The sequence below is a fragment of the Bombina bombina genome, chromosome 3 (assembly GCF_027579735.1).
Source record: "Bombina bombina isolate aBomBom1 chromosome 3, aBomBom1.pri, whole genome shotgun sequence".
NCBI lineage: Eukaryota > Metazoa > Chordata > Amphibia > Anura > Bombinatoridae > Bombina > Bombina bombina.
In genome coordinates this window covers 1,252,403,008-1,252,426,258 of record NC_069501.1, presented here as the reverse complement: position 1 = coordinate 1,252,426,258, position 23,251 = coordinate 1,252,403,008, and the positions used below count along the sequence as shown (strand labels likewise).

Below are 23,251 nucleotides of genomic sequence, written 5' to 3'. Positions count from 1 at the left end.
GGGTGTTGGCTGGGTAAAGATGATATTGATATCTGGGTACCCTATAATGGGGGTTGGCTGGGTAGAGATAATACTAATATCTGGGTACCCTAGAATGGGGGTTAGCTAGGTAGAGATGATACTGATATCCGGGTACCCTAGAATGGGGGTTGGCTGGGTAAAGAGGATATTGATATCTGGGTACTCTAGCATAGGGGTTGGCTAGGTAGAGATGATACGGATATCTGGGTACCCTAGAATGGAGGTTGTCAGCACTGAGATGGTACTAATGCCTTGGTATGCTTGAGGTGGAGCTTGACATAGATGTGATTGTATTAATGTCTGGGTACATTATAACTGAAGTTTAACCATGTGGAAACAGCGCTAATGTGTGGGTTCATTCAATTTTCATTTTCTTTTTGGCAGAAGGTTCATGGTATATGGGCAGTATATGTCTTACAATGGTAGCACGGATGCTGAGGCGATAGCATACACTTATTAAACGTGTAATGTATATCTTACCAGTGGCATAGTGTATATAAAACTATTTTCAAGGGGGGGGGGGGGGGGGCAGTATCAAATAAAAGAACATTATTATTTATTTATTTTATTTTCGTTTTCTATGTATTCTTCAAATTCTATGTTGTTCAGTAAGCTCTTTTTTTTATTCTACATTGTGCAATTTTAGAAATCCATTTTTTAAATTACTTCTAAAAAAATATGTGTCTTTAGCACTTTAATTGATCATCAGCTGATGAGCTAAATTCCCACTGCTTTATATACGGACAGTGAGATGCCTCAAAAGCAAAATAACAAAAAGTATAATATGGGGGGCGTGTCTAAGCCGTGGCCATGTTTAGTCGTGAATTTCAGTAGCTCCGACAATTCATTGAAGTTTTTGATGCCTATCTCATCTCTAACACCTTAATCTATTGCTGTAACTTATAGTATGCACCTAGTAGAAGTGTTGGAGTCAGCTGATACCTTTTTTATCAAGGCCGCTAACGGCGGCCTATGTCACATCTGTAACACCCCCCCCAGTCAGACTCCAGGCCTGGTAAGAGCGGCCTGGAGTCCGCTGAGACTGTCACGCTTCTCTGCTTTGGTTATGCTCCTATTTCACAGATAAGTGAACACCGCAACCCACAGGGACTCTGAGAATATCAGACTGCTCTCTATAACCATGGAACATGACCCCATAGCACTTCTAGAGTTGATATCCTGCAAGATGGAGGACTATTTCACCTCCCTCGTGGGATGTTTGAGAGCAGAAGGGGACAACATCTTGGACAAGACCGTGCTATACAAGTCAGCCCAGCTCTAGCAAGGAGCAAAGTGGAGTGCAATGGAGATCTCGCTCCCAAACCAGACGACACTAAAGCTGATGTCCTACCGGATGATAGTAGAAAGACGCCATTAAATGACTCCCACCCAGACTCTACGTTATACAAGTGGCCTGACTTTAACTCTCCTAATAGCGAAAAGCTGGGCCCCCTGAGGATAAAGGCGCCATTGAACGACTCTCACCCAGACTCTACGCTATATGTATGGCCTGACTCTCCTAACAGAGAAAAGCTGGATCCCCTAAAGATACGGCCGGTCGACAGGGGATTAACCTGTGTGCAGCGCCTAGAGAGAGGGTTGCTGGGGCATGTACGAATTCTCCCCATGTGTTCCACAGCTCTAAAGACTTGTCCTGTCAAACTCCCTGTGCGGGTTATCGCCATCTCTAACGATGAACATCAGTTGAGTCTCCTACTAGCGGATCATCACTCCTTTACAAAGAAACACCATCCTTCAAGCCATCAGGTTGCTGGATGTTCTTGGAATAAATGGACTGTGTCTTTATGTTCTCAGACTGCGGTATAGGCTAGAGGTTATGTAGAAGCCTAGAAAGTACCGGAGACGGCAAGTTTAAATGTTACAAACCCATTTTCTTATCTTGTTGGAGAAATTGTTGTATCTCTACACTTCTGTTCTATGTTTCCTGATGCCACCATAGTATACTAAACTTGAAGTTAATTTTTGCTATCTGTAGAAATGTATAGTTCTTACCTTTTTATAAACAATCTCTATGCTGGCATAAGTCCCCTTATAAGGATCTGTATCTCCATTCTCTCCTCACCCCCCAATGGCCCCGCTATATGATAGCACTTAATGCCCACTACATCCCCCTTATAATCAGTAGTCTTTCACCATAGGTACCATTTTCTGCTGTTCCTGAGAAAAGCTACATCTCACCCCAAGATTAAATGTTTAGCCTCTCCTCTCCGACACAAGGTTGCTCTGTGTGTGTATCCCTCTTATAATTGGTAGTATCTCACCATAGACACTAGTCCCTGCTGTGCCTGAGAAAAGACTCCAATTCACCTTAAGATGGTCTACGTGTTTGACCTCCCCTCTCCAGCAGAAGACTGCTCTTTGTAGTGCTAAAACCCTTGTCCATATCAGCCACAGTTAGTTAGAGAAACAACTCCAACCGATCCCTATTATGTTCACTTGTTGTTCACAATTCATCTTCCTTATCAATAGTTTCTCATTGGCAATCCCATGATTTTAAAGTATTGGAGCTTCAGCCATATTATTTATGTTTCAGCATTTTATGTGTGTTACAGTACCTTCTCATATGACAGCCAACATATACATTATTAGCATTATTTTATGAATTACAATTATTACTATATTACTAGAATTTAAAGCGGAGTCACATTTCCCTTTTTCTCCCTATTTCATCAGAGGTCCAAGAGTGGTTGTACTGTATATATCATAAAAGTCCCTCCCCTGCGTTATATGACTTTATTATTATTATTATTATTATTATTATTATCGGGTATTTGTAGAGCGCCAACAGGTTCCACAGCGCTATGAACATAGGTGGTATATAAAAACGATTATAGGTATCAAATGGGGAGAGAGGGTCCTGCCGAGAGTTGCACTGTTGTTGTCGGCTCTTATGAAGGTGAACTACAAACAGCTGGGCTCATAGGCTTACAGTGTCAAAGAGCGGTCCAACATAGTATAGGAGGTGCATCTATACTAATTAAAGTGAGATTTCATTAAAAATATGTTCATTGGCATGACATATATTAGATACTATAGTTTGTTAATTATCTTCTAGATGTGTACATAGAAAACATATCTGTTGTCACTACTGTGTTAGAATACCATAGGGTGGCTCTCCAAGAATCACCTCTGTTCGCCTACAGTTATATTTTTTCTACTAAGCCTTTTACAACATTGAGGTCCCTGACATCTGTACACATTAATACACTTGTGTCTAAAAGGTCATGATTTATTATTGTATATTCATGTTCCACATCAGATTGCCTGTACCATGTTCATTTAATAATGTCACTGATGGACAAATGCTATATTTTGTTAATGCTCAAAATCCCAATAAAAGATTTTTAAACAAAAAAAAGTATAATATATTTTTAAATACCTTTTATTAGATGTAAAAAAATGCTTTAAATGCAGTTAATTAACTATTTCATTTAAAATCCTCTTGCATTCCTAAACAGTTTTAAGTTTTTGCTTTTTAAATCTGTGAACAACTTTATTGCCAACCTTACAATAGCGCTCGCAGTGCATTTTGTGTGTTTAGTGATCTTTGTATATATCATTGCATTTACCTCACTTTGCATTGTGCATGCTTCTTGTTTGCCGCTAATATTTCCCTTGTTCCTTTGCAGTTTTTGTTCAGGAAAAACCAGATGAGATGGAGCGAAATGGAAACTTGTATGAGCTGAGTGGGGAGGCGAGTATAACAAATTATTATAGTATGATTCCGATTAGCACTAAGTAATAATTAAATCCACTGGATTTAAAGGTATATTAAAGGGATGGTAAATAAAGGCAGTGTGCTTTAGCACGCCATAAATAGTAATGTGTTAAATCTAACATACTATCATAACATTAAACTGTAACTTTTTATTTACCCTTTGACTCCCCCGCACAGTCCCATCTCTGAAATGTATTTTTTTCACACTATGAGAAGCCTGTGGTGCAGCCAACATACGAGGTGCTGCGTGCACTATGTATTTCTATAACCATGATCTCTCTTGCTGCTGTTACCGAGTAGGATCGAATTTCACTGAAACATCACATGCGTAGTTAAGATTTGTCCCCGGCAGATTCACTGTTTACATTATTGTTTTATGATTCATAACATACAAGCACTCATTCATTTTGTAAAAATCAGAATACATTTTACTATAATAGTGATTTTCTGGAGTCTGCAGGCAAGCGACAACATGGCCACAAATACAGCAAAAATACCCCTCATAGCCAGTCAGTATGAACATGCTCATTACATATGAATACATTCAGAATGACAACACTCTAGGACTTACCTCCCTTTATTAGGACATAGCACTGACTGTTAGTTGTCAGTTGAGGGCTGATGGTTTCAGTGTATAATTTAGTAAAGAGGTTAATGTTTGATGTGTGAATGCCATGCTTCAGATCTGAGGGATGATTTATTAAGCATATAACTTTATAAATGGATCAATGGATAAATGCTTCTAATCTGAGGTCTGGTGTTTTGGGCATATAATGTATTAAAGAGGTTAATGGGCAAATGCTTCTGATCTGAGGTCTGGTGTTTTGGGCATATAATGTATTAAAGAGGTTAATGGGCAAATGCATCTGATCTGAGGTCTTATATTTTGGTCATATAATGTATTAGAGGGGTTGATGGAGACATACTTCTGACCTGAGATCTGATTTATTGAGCATATAACTTAGTAAAGGGGTAGATGAGAACATACTTCTGATGTCTAATGTTTTGGGTCTGTAACTTGGTTAAGGGGATGATGGACACATGCTTCTGTTCTGAGGTCTGCTAGTTTGGCGATAACTTAGTAAAGGTTTGCTGAGCACATGCTTCTTATGTGAAGTCTCAGGGTTTTGGAATAGAACTTAATAAATGGGGTTGATGGACACATGTTTCTAAAGGTCTGTCTTTCGGGCATATAATGTATTAAAGGGGTTGATGGGCACATGCTCCTGATCTGAGGGCTGATGGTTTGGCATATAACTCAGTTAAGAGGTTGATGGGCACATGCTCCTGATCTGAGGCTGATGGTTTGCATATAACTCAGTTAAGAGGTTGATGGATACATGCTCCTGATCTGAGGGCTGATGGTTTGGTCGTATAACTCAGTTAAGGGGTTGATGGGCACATGCTCCTGATCTGAGGGCTGATGGTTTGGCATATAACTCAGTTAAGGGGTTGATGGGCTGATAGTTTGGGCCTATAACTCAGTTAAGAGGTTGATGGGCACATGCTCCTGATCTGAGGGCTGATGGTTTGGCATATAACTCAGTTAAGGGGTTGATGGGCACATGCTCCTGATCTGAGGGATGATGGTTTGGCATATAACTCAGTTAAGGGGTTGATGGGTACATGCTCCTGATCTGAGGGCTGATTATTTGGGCGTCTAACTCAGTTAAGGGGTTAATGGACACATGCTCCTGATTTGAGGGCTGAAGGTTTGGCATATAACTCAGTTAAGGGGTTGATGGGCACATGCTCCTGATCTGAGAGCTGATGATTTGGGCGTAGAACTCAGTTAAGGGGTTGATGGGCACATGCTCCTGATCTGAGGGCTGATAGTTTCTCATATAACTCAGTTAAGGGGTTGATGGGTACATGCTCCTGATCTGAGGGCTGATTATTTGGACGTGTAACTCAGTTAAGGGGTTAATGGACACATGTTCCTGATCTGAGGGCTGATGGTTTGGGCATATAACTCAGTTAAGGGGTTGATGGGCACATGCTCCTGATCTGAGGGCTGATGTTTTGGGTGTATAACTTGGTTAAGGGGATGATGGACGCATGCTCCTGATTTAAGGGCTGATGGTTTGGCGTATAACTCAGTTAAAGGTTTGATGGGCACATGCTACTGATTTGAGGGCTGAAGGTTTGGCATATAACTCAGTTAAGGGGTTGATGGGCACATGCTCCTGATCTGAGAGCTGATGATTTGGGCGTAGAACTCAGTTAAGGGGTTGATGGGCACATGCTCCTGATTTGAAGGCTGATGCTTTGGCATATAACTCAGTTAAGGGGTTGATGGGCAAATGCTCCTGATCTGAGGGCTGATGATTTGGGCGTATAGCTCAGTTAAGGGGTTGATGGTCACATGCTCCTGATCTGAGGGCTGATGGTTTGGGCATATAACTCAGTTAAGGGGTTGATGGGCACATGCTCCTGATTTGAGGGCTGATGGTTTGGGCATATAACTCAGTTAAGGGGTTGATGGGCACATGCTCCTGATCTGAGGGCTGATGATTTGGGCATATAACTTATTTAAGGGGTTGATGGGCACATGCTCCTGATTTGAGGGCTGATGGTTTGGCATATAACTCGGTTAAGGGGTTGATGGGCACATGCTCCTGATCTGAGGGCTGATGGTTTGGGCATATAACTTATTTAAGGGGTTGATGGGCAAATGCTCCTGATTTGAGGGCTGATGGTTTGGCATATAACTCAGTTATGGGGTTGATGGGCACATGCTCCTGATCTGAGGGCTGATGATTTGGGCGTATAACTCGGTTAAGGGGTTGATGGGCACATGCTCCTGATCTGAGGGCTGATAGTTTGGCATATAACTCAGTTAAGGGGTTGATGGGGACATGCTCCTTATCTGAGGGCTGAAGGTTTGGGCATATAACTCAGTTAAGGGGTTGATGGGCACATGCTCATGATCTGAGGGCTGATGGTTTGACATATAACTCAGTTAAGGGGTTGATGGGCACATGCTCCTGATCTGAGGGCTGATTATTTGGGTGTGTAACTCAGTTAAGGGGTTAATAGACACATGTTCCTGATCTGAGGGCTGATGGTTTGGGCATATAACTCAGTTAAGGGGTTGATGGACACATGCTCCTGATTTGAGGTCTAATGGTTTGGCGTATAACTTAGTAAAGGGGATGATGGGCACATGCTTCTGATCTGAGGTCTGATGTTTTGGGTGTATAACTTGGTTAAGGGGATGATGGACACATGCTCCTGATTTGAGGTCTAATGACTTGGTGTATAATTTAGTTAAGGGGATGATGGGCACATGCTCCTGATCTGAGGGCTTATAGTTTGGCATATAATTTAGTTAAGGGGTTGATGGGCATCATCTGAGGGCCTATGATGTATGATTAAGGGGGAGACTCCGAAACGTCACTATTTCTATTGTTTTTATCTGTTACCGTCTATGTGATTTGCTACTTTTCTGGGGGACTGGTGGTAACCCTGGTTTTCACTTGCACCTGTGACACTTTCTACTGTATCACTTCTTGGAGTTAAGGGGTTGATGGGCATATGCTCCTGATCTGAGGGCTGATCGTTTAGGCGTATAACTCAGTTAAGGGGTAGAAGGAGTTACATGCCTCTGATCTGAGATCTAATAGTTTGGCGTATAACTTAGTTAAGGCGAAGATGGGCACATGTTTCTGATCTGAGGTCTGATGGTTTGGCATATAACTCAGTTAAGGGGTTGATGGGCTGATAGTTTGGGCCTATAACTCAGTTAAGAGGTTGATGGGCACATGCTCCTGATCTGAGGGCTGATGGTTTGGCATATAACTCAGTTAAGGGGTTGATGGGCACATGCTCCTGATCTGAGGGATGATGGTTTGGCATATAACTCAGTTAAGGGGTTGATGGGCACATGCTCCTGATCTGAGGGCTGATGTTTTGGGTGTATAACTTGGTTAAGGGGATGATGGACGCATGCTCCTGATTTAAGGGCTGATGGTTTGGCGTATAACTCAGTTAAGGGTTTGATGGGCACATGCTCCTGATTTGAGGGCTGAAGGTTTGGCATATAACTCAGTTAAGGGGTTGATGGGCACATGCTCCTGATCTGAGAGCTGATGATTTGGGCGTAGAACTCAGTTAAGGGGTTGATGGGCACATGCTCCTGATTTGAGGGCTGATGCTTTGGCATATAACTCAGTTAAGGGGTTGATGGGCAAATGCTCCTGATCTGAGGGCTGATGATTTGGGCGTATAGCTCAGTTAAGGGGTTGATGGTCACATGCTCCTGATCTGAGGGCTGATGGTTTGGGCATATAACTCAGTTAAGGGGTTGATGGCCACATGCTCCTGATCTGAGGGCTGATTATTTGGGTGTGTAACTCAGTTAAGGGGTTAATGGACACATGTTCCTGATCTGAGGGCTGATGGTTTGGGCATATAACTCAGTTAAGGGGTTGATGGACACATGCTCCTGATTTGAGGTCTAATGGTTTGGCGTATAACTTAGTAAAGGGGATGATGGGCACATGCTTCTGATCTGAGGTCTGATGTTTTGAGTGTATAACTTGGTTAAGGGGATGATGGACACATGCTCCTGATTTGAGGTCTAATGACTTGGTGTATAATTTAGTTAAGGGGATGATGGGCACATGCTCCTGATCTGAGGGCTTATAGTTTGGCATATAATTTAGTTAAGGGGTTGATGGGCACAGGCTCCTGATTTGAGGTCTAATGGCTTGGCGTATAATTTAGTTAAGGGGATGATAAGCACATGCTCCTGATCTGAGGGCTGATAGTTTGGCATATAATTTAGTTAAGCGGTTGATGGGCACATGCTCCTGATTTGAGTTCTAATGGCTTAGCGTATAATTTAGTTAAGGGGTTGAAGGGCACATGCCTCTCATCTGAGGGCCTATGATGTATGATTAAGGGGGAGACTCCGAAACGTCACTATTTCTATTGTTTTTATCTGTTACCGTCTATGTGATTTGCTACTTTTCTGGGGGACTGGCGGTAACCCTGGTTTTCACTTGCACCTGTGACACTTTCTACTGTATCACTTCTTGGAGTTAAGGGGTTGATGGGCACATGCTCCTGATCTGAGGGCTGATGGTTTAGGTGTATAACTCAGTTAAGGGGTAGAAGGACACATGCCTCTGATCTGAGATCTAATAGTTTGGCGTATAACTTAGTTAAGGCGAAGATGGGCACATGTTTCTGATCTGAGGTCTAATGGTTTAGCATATAACTTAGTTAAGGCGATGAGGGGCACATGTTTCTGATCTGAGGTCTGATGGTTTAGTGTATAACTTAGTTAAGGCGATGATGGGCACATGTTCCTCATCTGAGGTCTAATGGTTTGGCGTATAACTTAGTTAAATGGTTGATGGGCACATGTTTCTGATCTGAGGTCTGATGTTTTGAGCGTATAACTCAGTTAAGGGGTTGTTGGGCACTTGCCTCTGATCTGAGGTCTAATAGTTTGTCGTATAACTTAGTTAAGGCGATGATGGGCACATGTTTCTGATCTGAGGACTAATGGTTTAGAGTATAACTTGGTTAAGGCGATGATGGGCACATGTTTCTGATCTGAGGTCTGATGGTTTGGGCGTATAATGTATTAAATGGGTTGATGAGCACATGCTTCTGATATGAGGTCTGATGTTTTGGGCATATCAATTGGTAAAGAGGTTGTTTGGGATATGCATTTGCTCTGATTTCATATTTGATTAAAAGAGACAGGACAGCAGGTGTGACTCAGTTAAACAGTGGGTGGTACTAGATGGGATGTTGGTTTCACGAGTTGGGTGTGACCAATTCGGATGCAGGAATTAGGCCAAACCTCACCAATCTGTTAATTCCACTGGATAGAGGACAGTTGGGATGTATGGGGTAGTGAGAAAAAAAAAAACTTTGAAGAACATTGTTATTTAGTATTTTTACCTTCCTGGTTGTGGCCAGAGAGCAAAGTAAATGAAATCTTGCGTTGGTCTAACCAATCACTGTGCAGTATACTTAAAGGGACAGTAAACACCTTAAGAATTTTAGATAAAATGTTTAATTTTGTGTAATAAAACAACTTTGCAATATACTTTCATTATTTACTTTTGCCCCATTTTCATGATTAAGGGTCTATAGCAAACATTGTCATTTACAAGCTGATGACCCAAATATGACAATAAAGGTCTTATTTGAAAAAGAAAAAGGAGGCTGGAATCGAAGTTTGTTTCTATTTTACTAGGAAACACATATGAGTAGTAGCAGGAAACACATACAAACCAATAAGCAGTAGCAGAGAGCATGTATCAACCAATGAGCAGTAGCAGTAAGCACATACAAACCAATGAGCAGTAGCAGAGACCAGAGAGCACGTATCAACCAATGAGCAGTAGCAGGAAGCACATAAAAACTAATGAGCAGTAGCAGGAAGCACATACAAACCAATAAGCAGTAGCAGAGAGCACCAATCAACCAATGAGCAGTAGCAGGAAGCACATACAAACCAATAAGCAGTAGCAGAGAGCACGTATCAACCAATGAGCAGTAGCAGGAAGCACATAAAAACTAATGAGTAGTAGCAGGAAGCACATACAAAGCAATAAGCAGTAGCAGAGAGCAGAGAGCACGTATCAACCAATGAGCAGTAGCAGGAAGCACATACAAACCAATAAGCAGTAGCAGAGAGCACATATCAACCAATGAGCAGTAGCAGGAAGCACATAAAAACTAATGAGTAGTAGCAGGAAGCACATACAAACCAATAAGCAGTAGCAGAGAGCACATATCAACCAATGAGCAGTAGCAGGAAGCACATACAAACCAATAAACAGCAGCAGAGAGCACATATCAACCAATGAGCAGCAGCAGAGAGCACATATCAACCAATAAACAGCAGCAGAGAGCACATATCTACCAATAAACAGCAGCAGAGAGCACATATCAACCAATAAACAGCAGCAGAGAGCACATATCAACCAATGAGCAGCAGCAGGAAGCACATACAAACCAATAAGCAGTAGCAGAGAGCACGTATCAACCAATGAGCAGTAGCAGGAAGCACATACAAACCAATAAGCAGTAGCAGAGATCAGAGAGCACGTATCAACCAATGAGCAGTAGCAGGAAGCACATACAAACCAATAAGCAGTAGCAGAGAGCACATATCAAGCAATGAGCAGTAGCAGGAAGCACATACAAACCAATAAGCAGTAGCAGAGAGCACATATCAAGCAATGAGTAGTAACAGAGAGCACGTATCAACCAATGAGCAGTAGCAGGAAGCACATAAAAACTAATGAGCAGTAGCAGAGAGCACAAATCAAGTAATGAGTAGTAGCAGAGAGCACATATCAAGCAATGAGTAGTAACAGAGAGCACGTATCAACCAATGAGCAGTAGCAGGAAGCACATATCAACCAATGAGCAGTAGCAGGAAGCTTGTATCAACTAATGAGTAGCAGCAAAGAGCAAATATCAACCAATGAGCTGTAGCAGAGAGCACATATCAACCAATGAGCAGCAGCAGAGAGCACATATCAACCAATAAGCAGCAGCAGAGAGCATATATTAACCAAGGAGCAGTAGCAGGAAGCTCGTATCAACCAATGAGCAGTAGCAGGAAGCACATATCAACCAATGAGCAGTAGCAGGAAGCTTGTATCAACCAATGAGCGGTAGCAGAAAGCACATATCAACCAATAAGCAGTAGCAGGAAGTACCAATCAGCCAATGAACTTTAGACAGAATTACACAACTGATAAAGCTGTGCATCTTGGCCCCCCTGGTAATACTTACCAGTGAGACCCCCTCTCCAGAGGGGCATGGACAGAGCTATCCTCTCCCCTCATTTACATAAAAGCCCAACGGAGATACCGCCTCATTCTCCTCCTAGTTCTGTCCAGCCTGCAATTGGTGGACAGGGTTAGGAGTCCCTATCAGTTTGCTACCTTCTTTTTTTTTTTTTAAATATCTTTATTAATTCCAGCGACAAAAATAAATACATGTCAAGTTGTATTTCATTGTGCCACGCAAGGCATTCATAAATATACATAGGCAAATATATAAGGAATAGCAATAGTATGTAATACCAAGAAAGAATAACAAGACAAGTAAATACTAATACCTGACTTTTAGAATCTGACCAACTATATCGCTGGAGATTAACTAATGAACCAAAAAAAAAGGGAAAGGGGAACAAAGAAAAAAAAAAAATTAAAAATAATCTATACTATACACTTTTTCTCTCTCTCCCCTCTCCCTCACCCCTCCCACCTACTACCTACTTCTCTTACTTACCCTACCTCTTCTCTTTCTCTCCTTGTTGTTATGTAGTTATTATTTCATAATGTTATCTCCCGGGGACCAGATACCCATGTTGGCGGGAATAATTCTAATATAACCAATTCTAAGAAGGCTATAGTATTTAAGAAAGGTTGTAAAATACGTCTTTGAATCTGTAATGGGTAAGAAATAATCAGTGGAGACCAATCCAGAAGGAAAGCCCTGACCCTACATTCAGCTACAAATTTAGTATGAAAGGATTCAAATAGAATTTGAAACTGAATTTCTTTAAGGAACCCTGTGACTCTGGGGGCTGTATGATCTTTCCAGCCTTTAGCAATTAGCTGTCTCGCAATTATAATAATTGTATTAAATATCTTTATCACCCTTTTAGGGCGTAACTCAACATTAGTTAGAAAAACTACCTCATCAGCAGTGAATGGAGCCATATCTTTAAAGATTTTACTATACCAGAATCTTATCTTTTGCCAGTATTGCTGGATCTTAGGACAAGACCAAAACATATGAAGAATATTCGCCCTATCCATAGAGCATCTTGGGCAGGCATAATTCTGAGAAGGATAGAATCTAGCCATTTTATCTGGGGAAAGATAATAATTGTTGACTAATTTCAGGTGCGCTTCTTTCCATGATATAGAGACTTTTAATTTTTCTAACTCTATAAAGCTTCGCTCAATCCTATTCTCCTCTAATTCGGGCAAAAATTTCTTCCAATAGTTATATAGTTTATCTACGCATAATTCACCCTGTCTAGCCAGGAGAATATCGTAGATCAATGATATTGAAGACTGACCCAAAGAAAATTGCAGGATAATATTCTTAATATCCAACCAATCCCTTAGAAATTCAGTATTCCATTTTTGCGTAAATATATAATGCCGTAACTGGAAATAGGCAAATAGATTCCAACAATGTAGATTAAACCTTTGAAATAATAATTCTGAGGATAATAACTGATTATCATCAAATAACTGATAAACATAGGTCAGTCCAGCTTCAGCCCATAATCTAAACACTCCCTGATTAATACCCGGAGTAAATTCTGGATTACCTACTATTGGGAGAAATTCCAAAAAGAATGGCGAAATTTTTAATATTCGACAAATTTTTGGCCAAGCCATAATAACATTTTTGAAGGAAATTAGTTTACTAAGATTTGAGGGTAACTTTTGTACCGGGCAATGAAGAACAGCTTTCAATGAAAAAGGGGAGATCAGGAATGATTCTAGCTCTACTGTCACAAACTTATCCACCCCTGTGATCCAATCGAGTGCCAGTTTGACTAAGCTAGACAGATTATAAAGCCTAAAATCTGGCAAAGCCAGCCCTGCCCTAGAGCATTTTTGCATTAGTTTACTAAGACTAATCCTTGGCTTCTTATTACCCCATATAAATTTAGATAGCCAGGACTGTACATTACAAATATCTTTATTGGTCATAAATAACGGGAGATTTTGGAAGAGATATAAAACTCTGGGAAAGATAATAGTTTTAATCAAATTAATTCTAGCAGTCAGTGAGATAGGAAGCGAGGCCCAATTTTCAAGATCATTTTTAATTTTTTGTAATATCGGAGGAAAATTTAATTTATACCAAATTGTTGGGTTTCTATGAAAGGTAATACCTAGATACCGGAAGAACTCAACCACTTTAAAAGGATGATCTTCCCAATTGGATCCTTTCTTATATAACCAGAGGAGTTCGCTCTTATCGAAATTTATTTTGTATCCTGAAAAGGAGGAAAAAATTTTGAATAGTTGTAACAATATGGGGATGGAATATTGCGCCTTATCCAAGAATATTAACAGATCATCCGCATATAAGAGAGTATTTAACCTAAAGGAACCCAATTGAATCCCTAATAGCCTATCCCGCAATAAAATAGCAAATGGCTCCAATGCTAAATTAAAAAGCAATGGGGAGAGGGGACACCCTTGTCTTGTCCCTCTTTTAAGTGATATATATGGGGAAGAATGGCCATTGATGCAGAGAAATGAAATCGGATTTTTATATAGATTTCTAACAAATTCCAGAAACTGGTTCTTGAATCCAAACCGCTCCAATGCTGTAAATAGATAATTCCAATTCAATGCATCAAAGGCCTTCTCAGCATCTACTGTTAGAATAGCTGCTTCAGAAATCTTTTTAAATTGTTCATTCTTAGAATCTAAATTCCATGCATAATCTAAAAATGTAGTCACTTGACGTATATTCTTAAGAGAATTCCTATCCCTCATAAATCCAGTTTGATCTGGGTGAATAATCCCATCTAATAACTTGGCCAGCCTAATCGAGATAATAGCAGTCAGCAATTTATAATCAGCATTGAGTACTGATATAGGCCTATACGACCCTGGATCTTCCGGATCCTTACCTTTCTTTAAAATCAAGGATATACGCGCAGCAGAGAAATAATTAGACATTAAATTACCAGAAGAAAATTAATAATTAAACAGATTCACTAATGATAGTTTTACTTCTTCCTTCAGAATTTTGTAAAATTCTATCGGAATAGCATCCGGTCCTGGGGATTTATTAAGGTTAGCTGATTGTATAGCCTCAAGAACTTCCTCCTCTGAGATAGGTCTGTTGAGCTCTGATAAATTCTCCTCCGAAATACTAGGGAGATTAAGACTCGCCCAAAAATTTAATGCATTATCCACATTAACCTGTGTTTCTGAATAGAGCCGTTGAAATACGTTGAAAAACGTCTGACTAATATCCTCTGTGTTAGAATACTTTATGTTGTCCACTTTAATAGTCGATATAAGATTCTTGCTTTTTCTCACCTTAACTACTTTAGCCAAGAATTTGGCTGAGGTCCCATAGTGTCCTCTAAATTGATAGTTTATTTTTAATTCATCTTCCTGTGACCTTTGTTTAAGAAAGATATCTCTTTCCCTTTTCAATTTACAATATCTATCCCAGTTATCTCTTGTCTGATCGATATGGAATTTTCTAAGAGCATTTCTGACTTAGATAGATAGAGTTTAATTTCCCCCCTTAATACAGCTTTCGCTGCCTCCCAGAATACCTCTGATTTACTAAATTGCCCTATATTAAAGGTAACATAGTCCTTCCACTTCTGTTTTAACCAATTACTAAACTTAGGACTGTCAGTCAAAAATCGGTATTCTGGGCCTTAGAATTACACAACAGAATTACACAACTGATAAAGCTGTGCATCTTGGCCCCCCTGGTAATACTTACCAGTGAGACCCCCTCTCCAGAGGGGCGTGGACAGAGCTATCCTCTCCCCTCATTTACATAAAAGCCCAACGGAGATACCGCCTCATTCTCCTCCTAGTTCTGTCCAGCCTGCAATTGGTGGACAGGGTTAGGAGTCCCTATCAGTTTGCTACCTTCTGGGTTTATGTCGAGTTCACTTTATTTCTGGCTTCTTGGGCCTATATTTTTAAATTAAACAATTTGCGCACTCTAGTTACTTTGTAACGATATTACACTTTTATCCTTGTAAAGTAGCGTAGCAATATCTCAGTTCAGATAGATCAAGTGTCCCAAACTTAGTAATATTGTTGGTGTAATATCATGTATACAAATGTCTCACATCAACACACCCACCAGTGAAGGGAACAAGCAAATTGTGTAAAAAATGTCAAATGACAAGTTTGAAACAAAGTATTCAATCGGTATCTTGCACACAAAAGATTATCATGTATACAAATATCATGTATACAAATGTCTCACATCAACACACCCACCAGTGAAGGGAACAAGCAAATTGTGTAAAAAATGTCAAATGACAAGTTTGAAACAAAGTATTCAATCGGTATCTTGCACACAAAAGATTACCTTGTATCTGCCGTTTCCCCTGTATGGAACGATAACGAGGCTCCTTGCAGTCAGGTAAATAGACACTCCTTAGTCTCGTGAAAAAGAAATTCCAATGAACACAGGGGTCCCACACGGATAAACAAAATCATGGATCTTAGATACTTTGTAGATTAAGTAACCAACTAATTTAAGAATCCATAAGGCACCCCACCTCAATTCTACATAGGGGAATGCATTTCCCCGAGTAATGCTTCAACAGTTTAATTTCTATGTCTCTATTTTTAATCCTGTAGTACCAAAGGTTTAAAGAATAATGTTATTTCTGGGAGCCTTACAATAATGACATGTAGGGCATAATATTGATAGAATAATGAGACCATACAACAATGACATTTCCCAGTCTAACACATGCTTTTTTTTCCAAAATATTTTTCTTCTTTTCCTTTATCGTCTAGTCACCAATGCATCATTTAGTTGATACAAGATTATGACCATAATATACACATTTAATCACTTCAAATTTGTTTTCACCATTTTATTTATTATTAGCTAGGATCAAGTCAGCACTTTTGAAATATGTAGAATATTCATATATGAACATCAGTTCTTTGTTATAATTTTTAATTTCTAATGTTTTTAAGAAAAAAACACAATAAAGATAATAAGTACTCAGTATGGTCACACGGTACACATAATATTCACATCACGAACAAGACACAAGTATATTGCACATTACGAACTGTTTTGCTTCCACAACTCTGTTTGGAAGCCAGAGAGCTTACTTAAGCCAGAGCACATTAAATTTTGTATATGGTCACCAGCCAGAAAAGGCATACACACGTTGCAAACAACCAGAGTGTTGAGCAGTGTAGTGCAGCTGGTCTAGAGTCGGGATATACACAAGATTTGATACCTACTTTTATATATATATATATATATATATATATATATATATATATATATATATATATATATATAATTCTTTGGAATTTTATATACCTTAATATGCGACTCAGGCTAGTTGCTGCATAGCACTACTTTAATTCTGTGAATGTAAAGGAAATTGTAGATGAGAAATATATGAATCGTTCTATTTCACCTTTGAATAATTTATCAGGATTATGTGTTTTTTTTACCCTTATAGCTTGATCAAATAATCTCATGTATTTATTATCATAAATGAGATCTCAGGATTCTAGGAAATGTTACACATATTTTTATATATATTTATTTTTATTAACAGTGGTTCTAATCTTGTTCGAATGTTTTTACATTATCTGTGTAATCAGAATAAGTGAATAGTCCGATTTGTATCTCATTCCACTCAGCCACTTGCTACATATAAGTACTCTGTGATACAAGATATATATACAGTAACCCTACGTACAAGCATGCGATAGGTGGAGTGGAATCTGATTTTTTTTTTTGAGTAAAGACAGGTGTGCCGTGCCTCAGGTGCACATACGTAACAGGAAGTACTACCTTTTTAAAAGAACCATGTGTTTTACCTTGTTTAGTCCCTGACGAAGTGCCTACGGGCAGGAAACGCGTCGGACGTTCTCATCCTATCTGCTCTCTCCTGAGCTTACATGTACCCAAGTTCTACTTAAGACTTTCAATAAAGTCGGTTTTTACTTGGAACCTTTGTGGTGGACTTTGTATTCCTTACAGCAGGTTACCTTATATGTGTTCATTGGCCTATATTTTTAAGCTGATATCCTTCCAGCTAGCGCCATCTATTATTGTGGCCGTGGTCACCCAGATTGGCGGAAGGCGGTGGGTTAATCATTACTTACGATTTCCCTGTGGGGGCCGCCATGTTACTGTGACATAATCGGTAAGAGCCGTCACGGGGACTGCGCCTAAGGGCTGTCTCTTTGTGTGCGTGTGCACATTAAAACTTGTCTCGGCTTGGTTTACAACAGTTGCGTCTCCTTCTCCCTGCTAGAGACTCGTTATTTGCAACAACTTGATACCTTGACAAACGAACGTTTTTTGGTGGTGTTATGCACTAATTTATGTGTGAATTTTATATTCATATATGTGATTTCCTATATAAGCTTCTAGGGCTTTATATTGAATGACAAAAAACTATATATGCAGTACTTATTATGGAGCATGGAAATGATCCAAGTCAGCCTGAGTCCCAACCTGTTACAGCCCAGGAGGAGTCAGGGGCAACTATAAGGTATGATTAAAACATTATTTTTTCTTTGGTGTTGCAAATGTATTTCACTTTTTATTAAGGTCATATTATTTATTGGTTGATTATATTCTTTCATAGTAATTCAGCCCAGCCTTTGCCCACCTCTTCCCTATGTGATAATCATTGCTGGCAGGACAAGAAACTTTGTAAAGTGTGTATTGGCCAGATTTATGGTGGAAGCTTTTCTCTAACACCTGAGGGTTCTTTGGAAAATTTGCATAACCTTGATTGTTCTTCTGATCGTGAATATTCAGAATCTGATTTACCTATGGTGTTTGACTCTACAATTTTTTTTATTAAGGGGATTAAAAGTTCCCTGTGCATTGAAGATGAACAGTCTCAAATACCATCTGATTGGTTTAATTCAAATTCTACTCAAGATCAGTTCTTCTTGTTTCAGATACTTTAAAATCAATATATTTAAATATTTTCTCTAAACCAGATAAACAAAGTGGAGTTCAAGATAAAATACAGTATATAACAAATGTCCTTTAGAAAAATCTCTGCATAACCAGTATGTTTCTGCTCCCAAGATTGATGCTGCAATTGCCAGACATTCAAAAAGAATGTTTTTTCCTGTAGATGATACAGGATCATTTAAGGATGTCATGGATAAAAAAAAATGGAACAAAATTTAAAGAGACTTTATCTTCAACAAGGGGCCTTATTTCATCTCTGCTTGCTCTTTTTTCAACTTTAAAAGCTACTGAAGTGTGGTCTTATAACCTATCTAATTCTTTTCAAGATAATGAAAATATTGTATCTTTTCTTACAGACTTTAATATGGTAACTTCTTTTTGTCTATCAGCTGCTACTAGTATTTTGGAGCTTAATGCAAAGTCTATGTCTACTGCTAACCTTGTTAGAAGAACATTGTGGCTGCAACATTGGGAGGCGGATCCAGGTTCCAAATTAAATTTATTAACTCTTCCTTTTGAAGGAGATATGCTATTTGGTAAGCAATTAGAAACCTTAATTTCAAAAAGAACAGGAGGTAAGAGTCCTTTCCTCCCCAGGTTTTCAAAGGCCGAAAACATCCTTCTTTTGCTCACAGACAGCATAATATGCATCAAAACTTTAAAGTTTCTTCCAGTAAAGAATTCTTTCAGCATCAAGATGGAAGATCTAACTTTCAGTTTCGAGATAGGGGACGTGGTAAGTCCTTTCCTTCCTTTCAGGCCAAAAAGCAATGATGGTGGGCTTACCCAGATCCTTCCTTTGGAAGGAATTTTGCTCAATTTCAGGGAGGTCTGGGCGTCCAGTATTTCAGACCAGTGGGTTCTGGGGATCCTTCAACACGGTTATCATCTGGAGTTCAGGAGAAAGCCTATCCTTCCATGCTTAGTAAAAACTCCACTCCCCAGGGATCCTGTACAATTAAAGGCAATATTGGAGTTTGTCAGCAAGCTCATGTGCAACGGTGTTATTCAACAGATACCAATCCATGATCATGACAAAGGATTTTATTCACCTCTCCTAGTGAGAAAAAAAGATGGTTCCTGGAGGCCAATTCTGGATCTTCGAGTGTTAAACACTTTCCTCAAGGTTCATCATTTAAAGATGGAATCTGTTCTATCAGTAATCAATTTCATCCCACCAAAAACCTTTCTGCTTTCTGTAGATTTAAAGGATGCTTATTTCCATATTCCCATTGCAAGACAGCACAGCAAGTTCCTTTGTTTCACGGTCGGAGATTGTCATTTTCAGTTTTCAGCCCTTCCCTTTGGGATATCTACTGCTCTAAGGGTCTTTACAAAGGTTTTGGTCCCTCTAATAACAGCATTATGTGTCAAGGGATTATTCATAATCCATTATTTAGACAACATTCTTCTACTGGCAAGTTCACAGCAACAGGCATTGGCCCAAAGGTCTATACTTCTAGACTTTCTTCAGGGTCACGGCTGGAACATCAATTTTGAAAAGAGCCAACTTCAGCATTGTCAACAGATTGTTTTTCTAGGAGCACACTTTGACACACAAAAGGAGATTGTGTCTCTTCCAGAGGTTTGAGTCAAGTTTCTTCTAAATTACTTTCAACAATTCCTCCATGTCAACTATCTTACGGCCCGCCAATGGATGAAAGTCCTAGGTCACATGGTGAGATGGGAAAGATGGAGAATAAGTCGGTTTCAAATCTATTTTCTACAAGCATTTAACAGAAACACGGGTCTGTCTCAGCAAATCAAAGTACCCACCAATTGGTGGCCCCAATTAAAGAACTTATCCAGGGTTCTTCCTCTTCAGGAACCAAATTGGATTATTGTTCAAATAGATGCCTGCAAAACGGGTTGGGGGCACATTGTCTAGACAGGTATGCCCAAGGTACATGGGAAAGGAAACATCAATCTCTTCCATCAAATCTTTTGGAGATCAGAGCAGTGTTCTTAGCTCTCCTAGCATTCCAGCAATTATTGGAGGGAAAAGCAATAAAGATCTTAACCGACAACAGAACAGCGGCAGCTTATCTCCAGTTCCAGGGAGGTACAAGAAGTCTAAATGCATTAAAATAAGTATCTCCAATCTTCAAATGGGCACAATGCCACATTCGGTTTCTCTCTGCGGTCCATGTTCCAGGAATAGAAAATATCAAGGCAGACTATTTGAGCAGAAGTCGAATTTCTCCAATCGAATGGCATCTTCCAGTCTCTTGGGACATGCTGAATCAAGGACCAGTGATTCATCCAAATCCTCACCAATTCAAGTTAACGGCCTGGTTGCTGAGGTCTCAAGATTACAGCACTTGAGTGTTTCAGCTCCTGTCAGTAAGACGCTTCTTCAAGCCCAAAAGGGAAATACATCCAGAGCATACTATCGTGTCTGGGATATCTTTTCATCTTGGATGACTTCACATGATATTTCTACAGCAACAATCAAGATATTTCATCTACTAGATATTCTTCATGATGGTTTTCTTAAAGGCCTTAGTGCTAGAACTCTTAAAGTTCAAATTTCTGGTACTAGATGGGCCCAGGGTCCTTTAATTATTCAATTATTTCAAGCTTTGGCCCATATCCGACCATCTACCAAACAACAAATTCCATCCTGGGACCTACCTTTAGTGCTGGACTCTCTTCTGAAATCTCTCTTTGAACCTTTACGTGAGGTTTCCTTATGGTCTCTAACCTTGAAAACTATATTCTTAGTAGCCATAACATCGGCTCGCCCAGTATCTGAGCTTCAAGCTCTGTCAGTTAAGGACTCTAACATTATATTTCATCAAGATAAAGTAGTCCTTCGTACTGTTCTTGAATTTCTCCCGAAAGTAGTATAATAATCGTATGCACCTGGGCATACAATAAGGTTCGGTGTGTATAAAAAGTCAATACAAATCTACTAAATAAACAAAACAATAAAATTGTGAAGTGCTGAACAACGTGGTCCAAAATATCTGTGCTAACAGGTTATAAAATAATACACTGTTAGTATAAAGAATATATTATAAAGCGATCTTAAATCACTAGTGGATCTATATAAAAAACAAAATGTGTTAGTGATAATAATGAATGAACTCCCCCTAATAATAAAGAGCAAAAAACGGGGGATAAAACCCTTAAATAATAAGGTCTTTTGACCAAAATTCACCAAATTTGTGCATACAAATGTCTCATAAAAGTTCAAAACATTGATTCAATCAGTGAGATGGGCTGCTCCTCTTCAATCCTGATGGTTAGTCAGGTAATCTAAAAACGGAGACAGAAAGGAAGGGAGCGCCTCATAGTGTAAAATCGCAAATGCAAGATAGAAGACCAAATAGAACAAGGAACGTTGAAATGCTACTCACAAACAAGTTGGCACTACAAACTAGTGCATGCGAGCAGGCTGGCCTTTAACAGCAGCCAGTACGCTGACAAGCAGGAGTCCGCAGAGAAGTCAGGCAGAGCTGTGTCAAATAGCCGCTCCAAGGCAGATGTCCCAGTGTAGTGTTCCTTCCCAGCAAACAGTAAGCTGACACGGGCCGTAAAACAACCAGAACAGGCTATACCAGGTAGCCGCATGGAGAAAAAGTATCTCAAAGTAGGTCAGCGTGTGGAGGTCTGATGTTTAACAGATCACAGCAAACGTCCGCTGTAAAAGTGACTCGGCTTTCTGTGGAAGTCAATGTCCAATTGAAAGAACCAAAAGTTGGTAAAATCTAATATTTGCAGACAAGATCAGATGTGTTTCTATTTAAAAAAATGTTTTATTTGAGCAATACAACGCGTTTCTTGGCCTTAGAGCTCACGGCCGTTTCATCAGGTAAAGTAGTGTCTGACTTTCATCAACATCAAGATATTATTCTTCCTTCTTTTTGCCCTAACAACTCAGAATCCCAAACGAAACCATTGTATTGTGTGGATGTTGTCAGATGTCTTCATATCTATGTCTCAAGGACCCTGGATATTCGTAAGACTGAAAGGTTATTCATCATCCCTAAAGGTCCTCATCAAGGTCAGGCTCCATCAAGAACAACTATTTCTCGCTGGATTGTGCAGGCCATTTCAAGAGCCTATAAAGAAAAGGGAAGGGGGCTTAAGGCTCATTCCACAAGGGCTGTATCAAATTCTTAGACGCTTCAAGCTAAAGCTTCTCCAGAAGAAATCTGTCAAGCCGCAGTGTGGAAATCATACAATACTTTTATTTCCCACTATAAGCTTATAAACTCCTTATGCCATATGGGCGGAGGGTACTTTGCTTAGCATACCCTAACCTACTACTTGCGTCCAACCTTCTGCCTCATGCTGCGGTCCCAGCTGTTAGCTTAGAGGAAGGGTTGGATCCACTGCACTGCGACAAGGGGATCATGAGAGTGAAGAGGGATCCTACACTGCAGACAATTCAAATATTAATTTAAAGAAAAGCCCTAACACTTTATATTGGCAGACTGTAAACAAGTACCTATGATGGTGGTGTGGAGTACGAGTGGCAGGCGGTGGGGGGGGGGTGCGGATGAGGGAGGTGGGAGGGTAATACCTACATTATAATACTATTACCCTTATCAGCTAACTAATTAACCCCGTCACTGGCGGGAATAATAGAAGTGTGATGCTCAGCTGCAATTAGCGACCTTGTTATTACCACAAAGCAATGACAAAGCCCTGTATGTCTGTTATTTGTTAACAAAGGGGACCCCAGAAAAGCTTTTACAAACAACCATTTATCTTATAAAAGCAGAATTTGTGTGTAAATTAGTTCAGTGAGTCCTCCAAAGTTTGTGAAAGAGTTAACAATTTTTT

General features: G+C 39.7%; 1 protein-coding gene across 2 annotated transcripts in view; it reads left to right on the top strand.

Annotated features, from left to right (window-relative positions):
- The window catches only part of ARAP1 (ArfGAP with RhoGAP domain, ankyrin repeat and PH domain 1), an 860,101-nt gene that overhangs the window by 489,656 nt on the left and 347,194 nt on the right, over positions 1 to 23,251 (top strand). For both annotated transcript variants that reach the window (XM_053708778.1, XM_053708779.1), the window contains one exon: positions 3,672 to 3,736. In XM_053708778.1, coding sequence (XP_053564753.1) covers positions 3,672 to 3,736 — 65 coding nt within the window. The remainder of the gene's footprint in view (positions 1 to 3,671; positions 3,737 to 23,251) is intronic.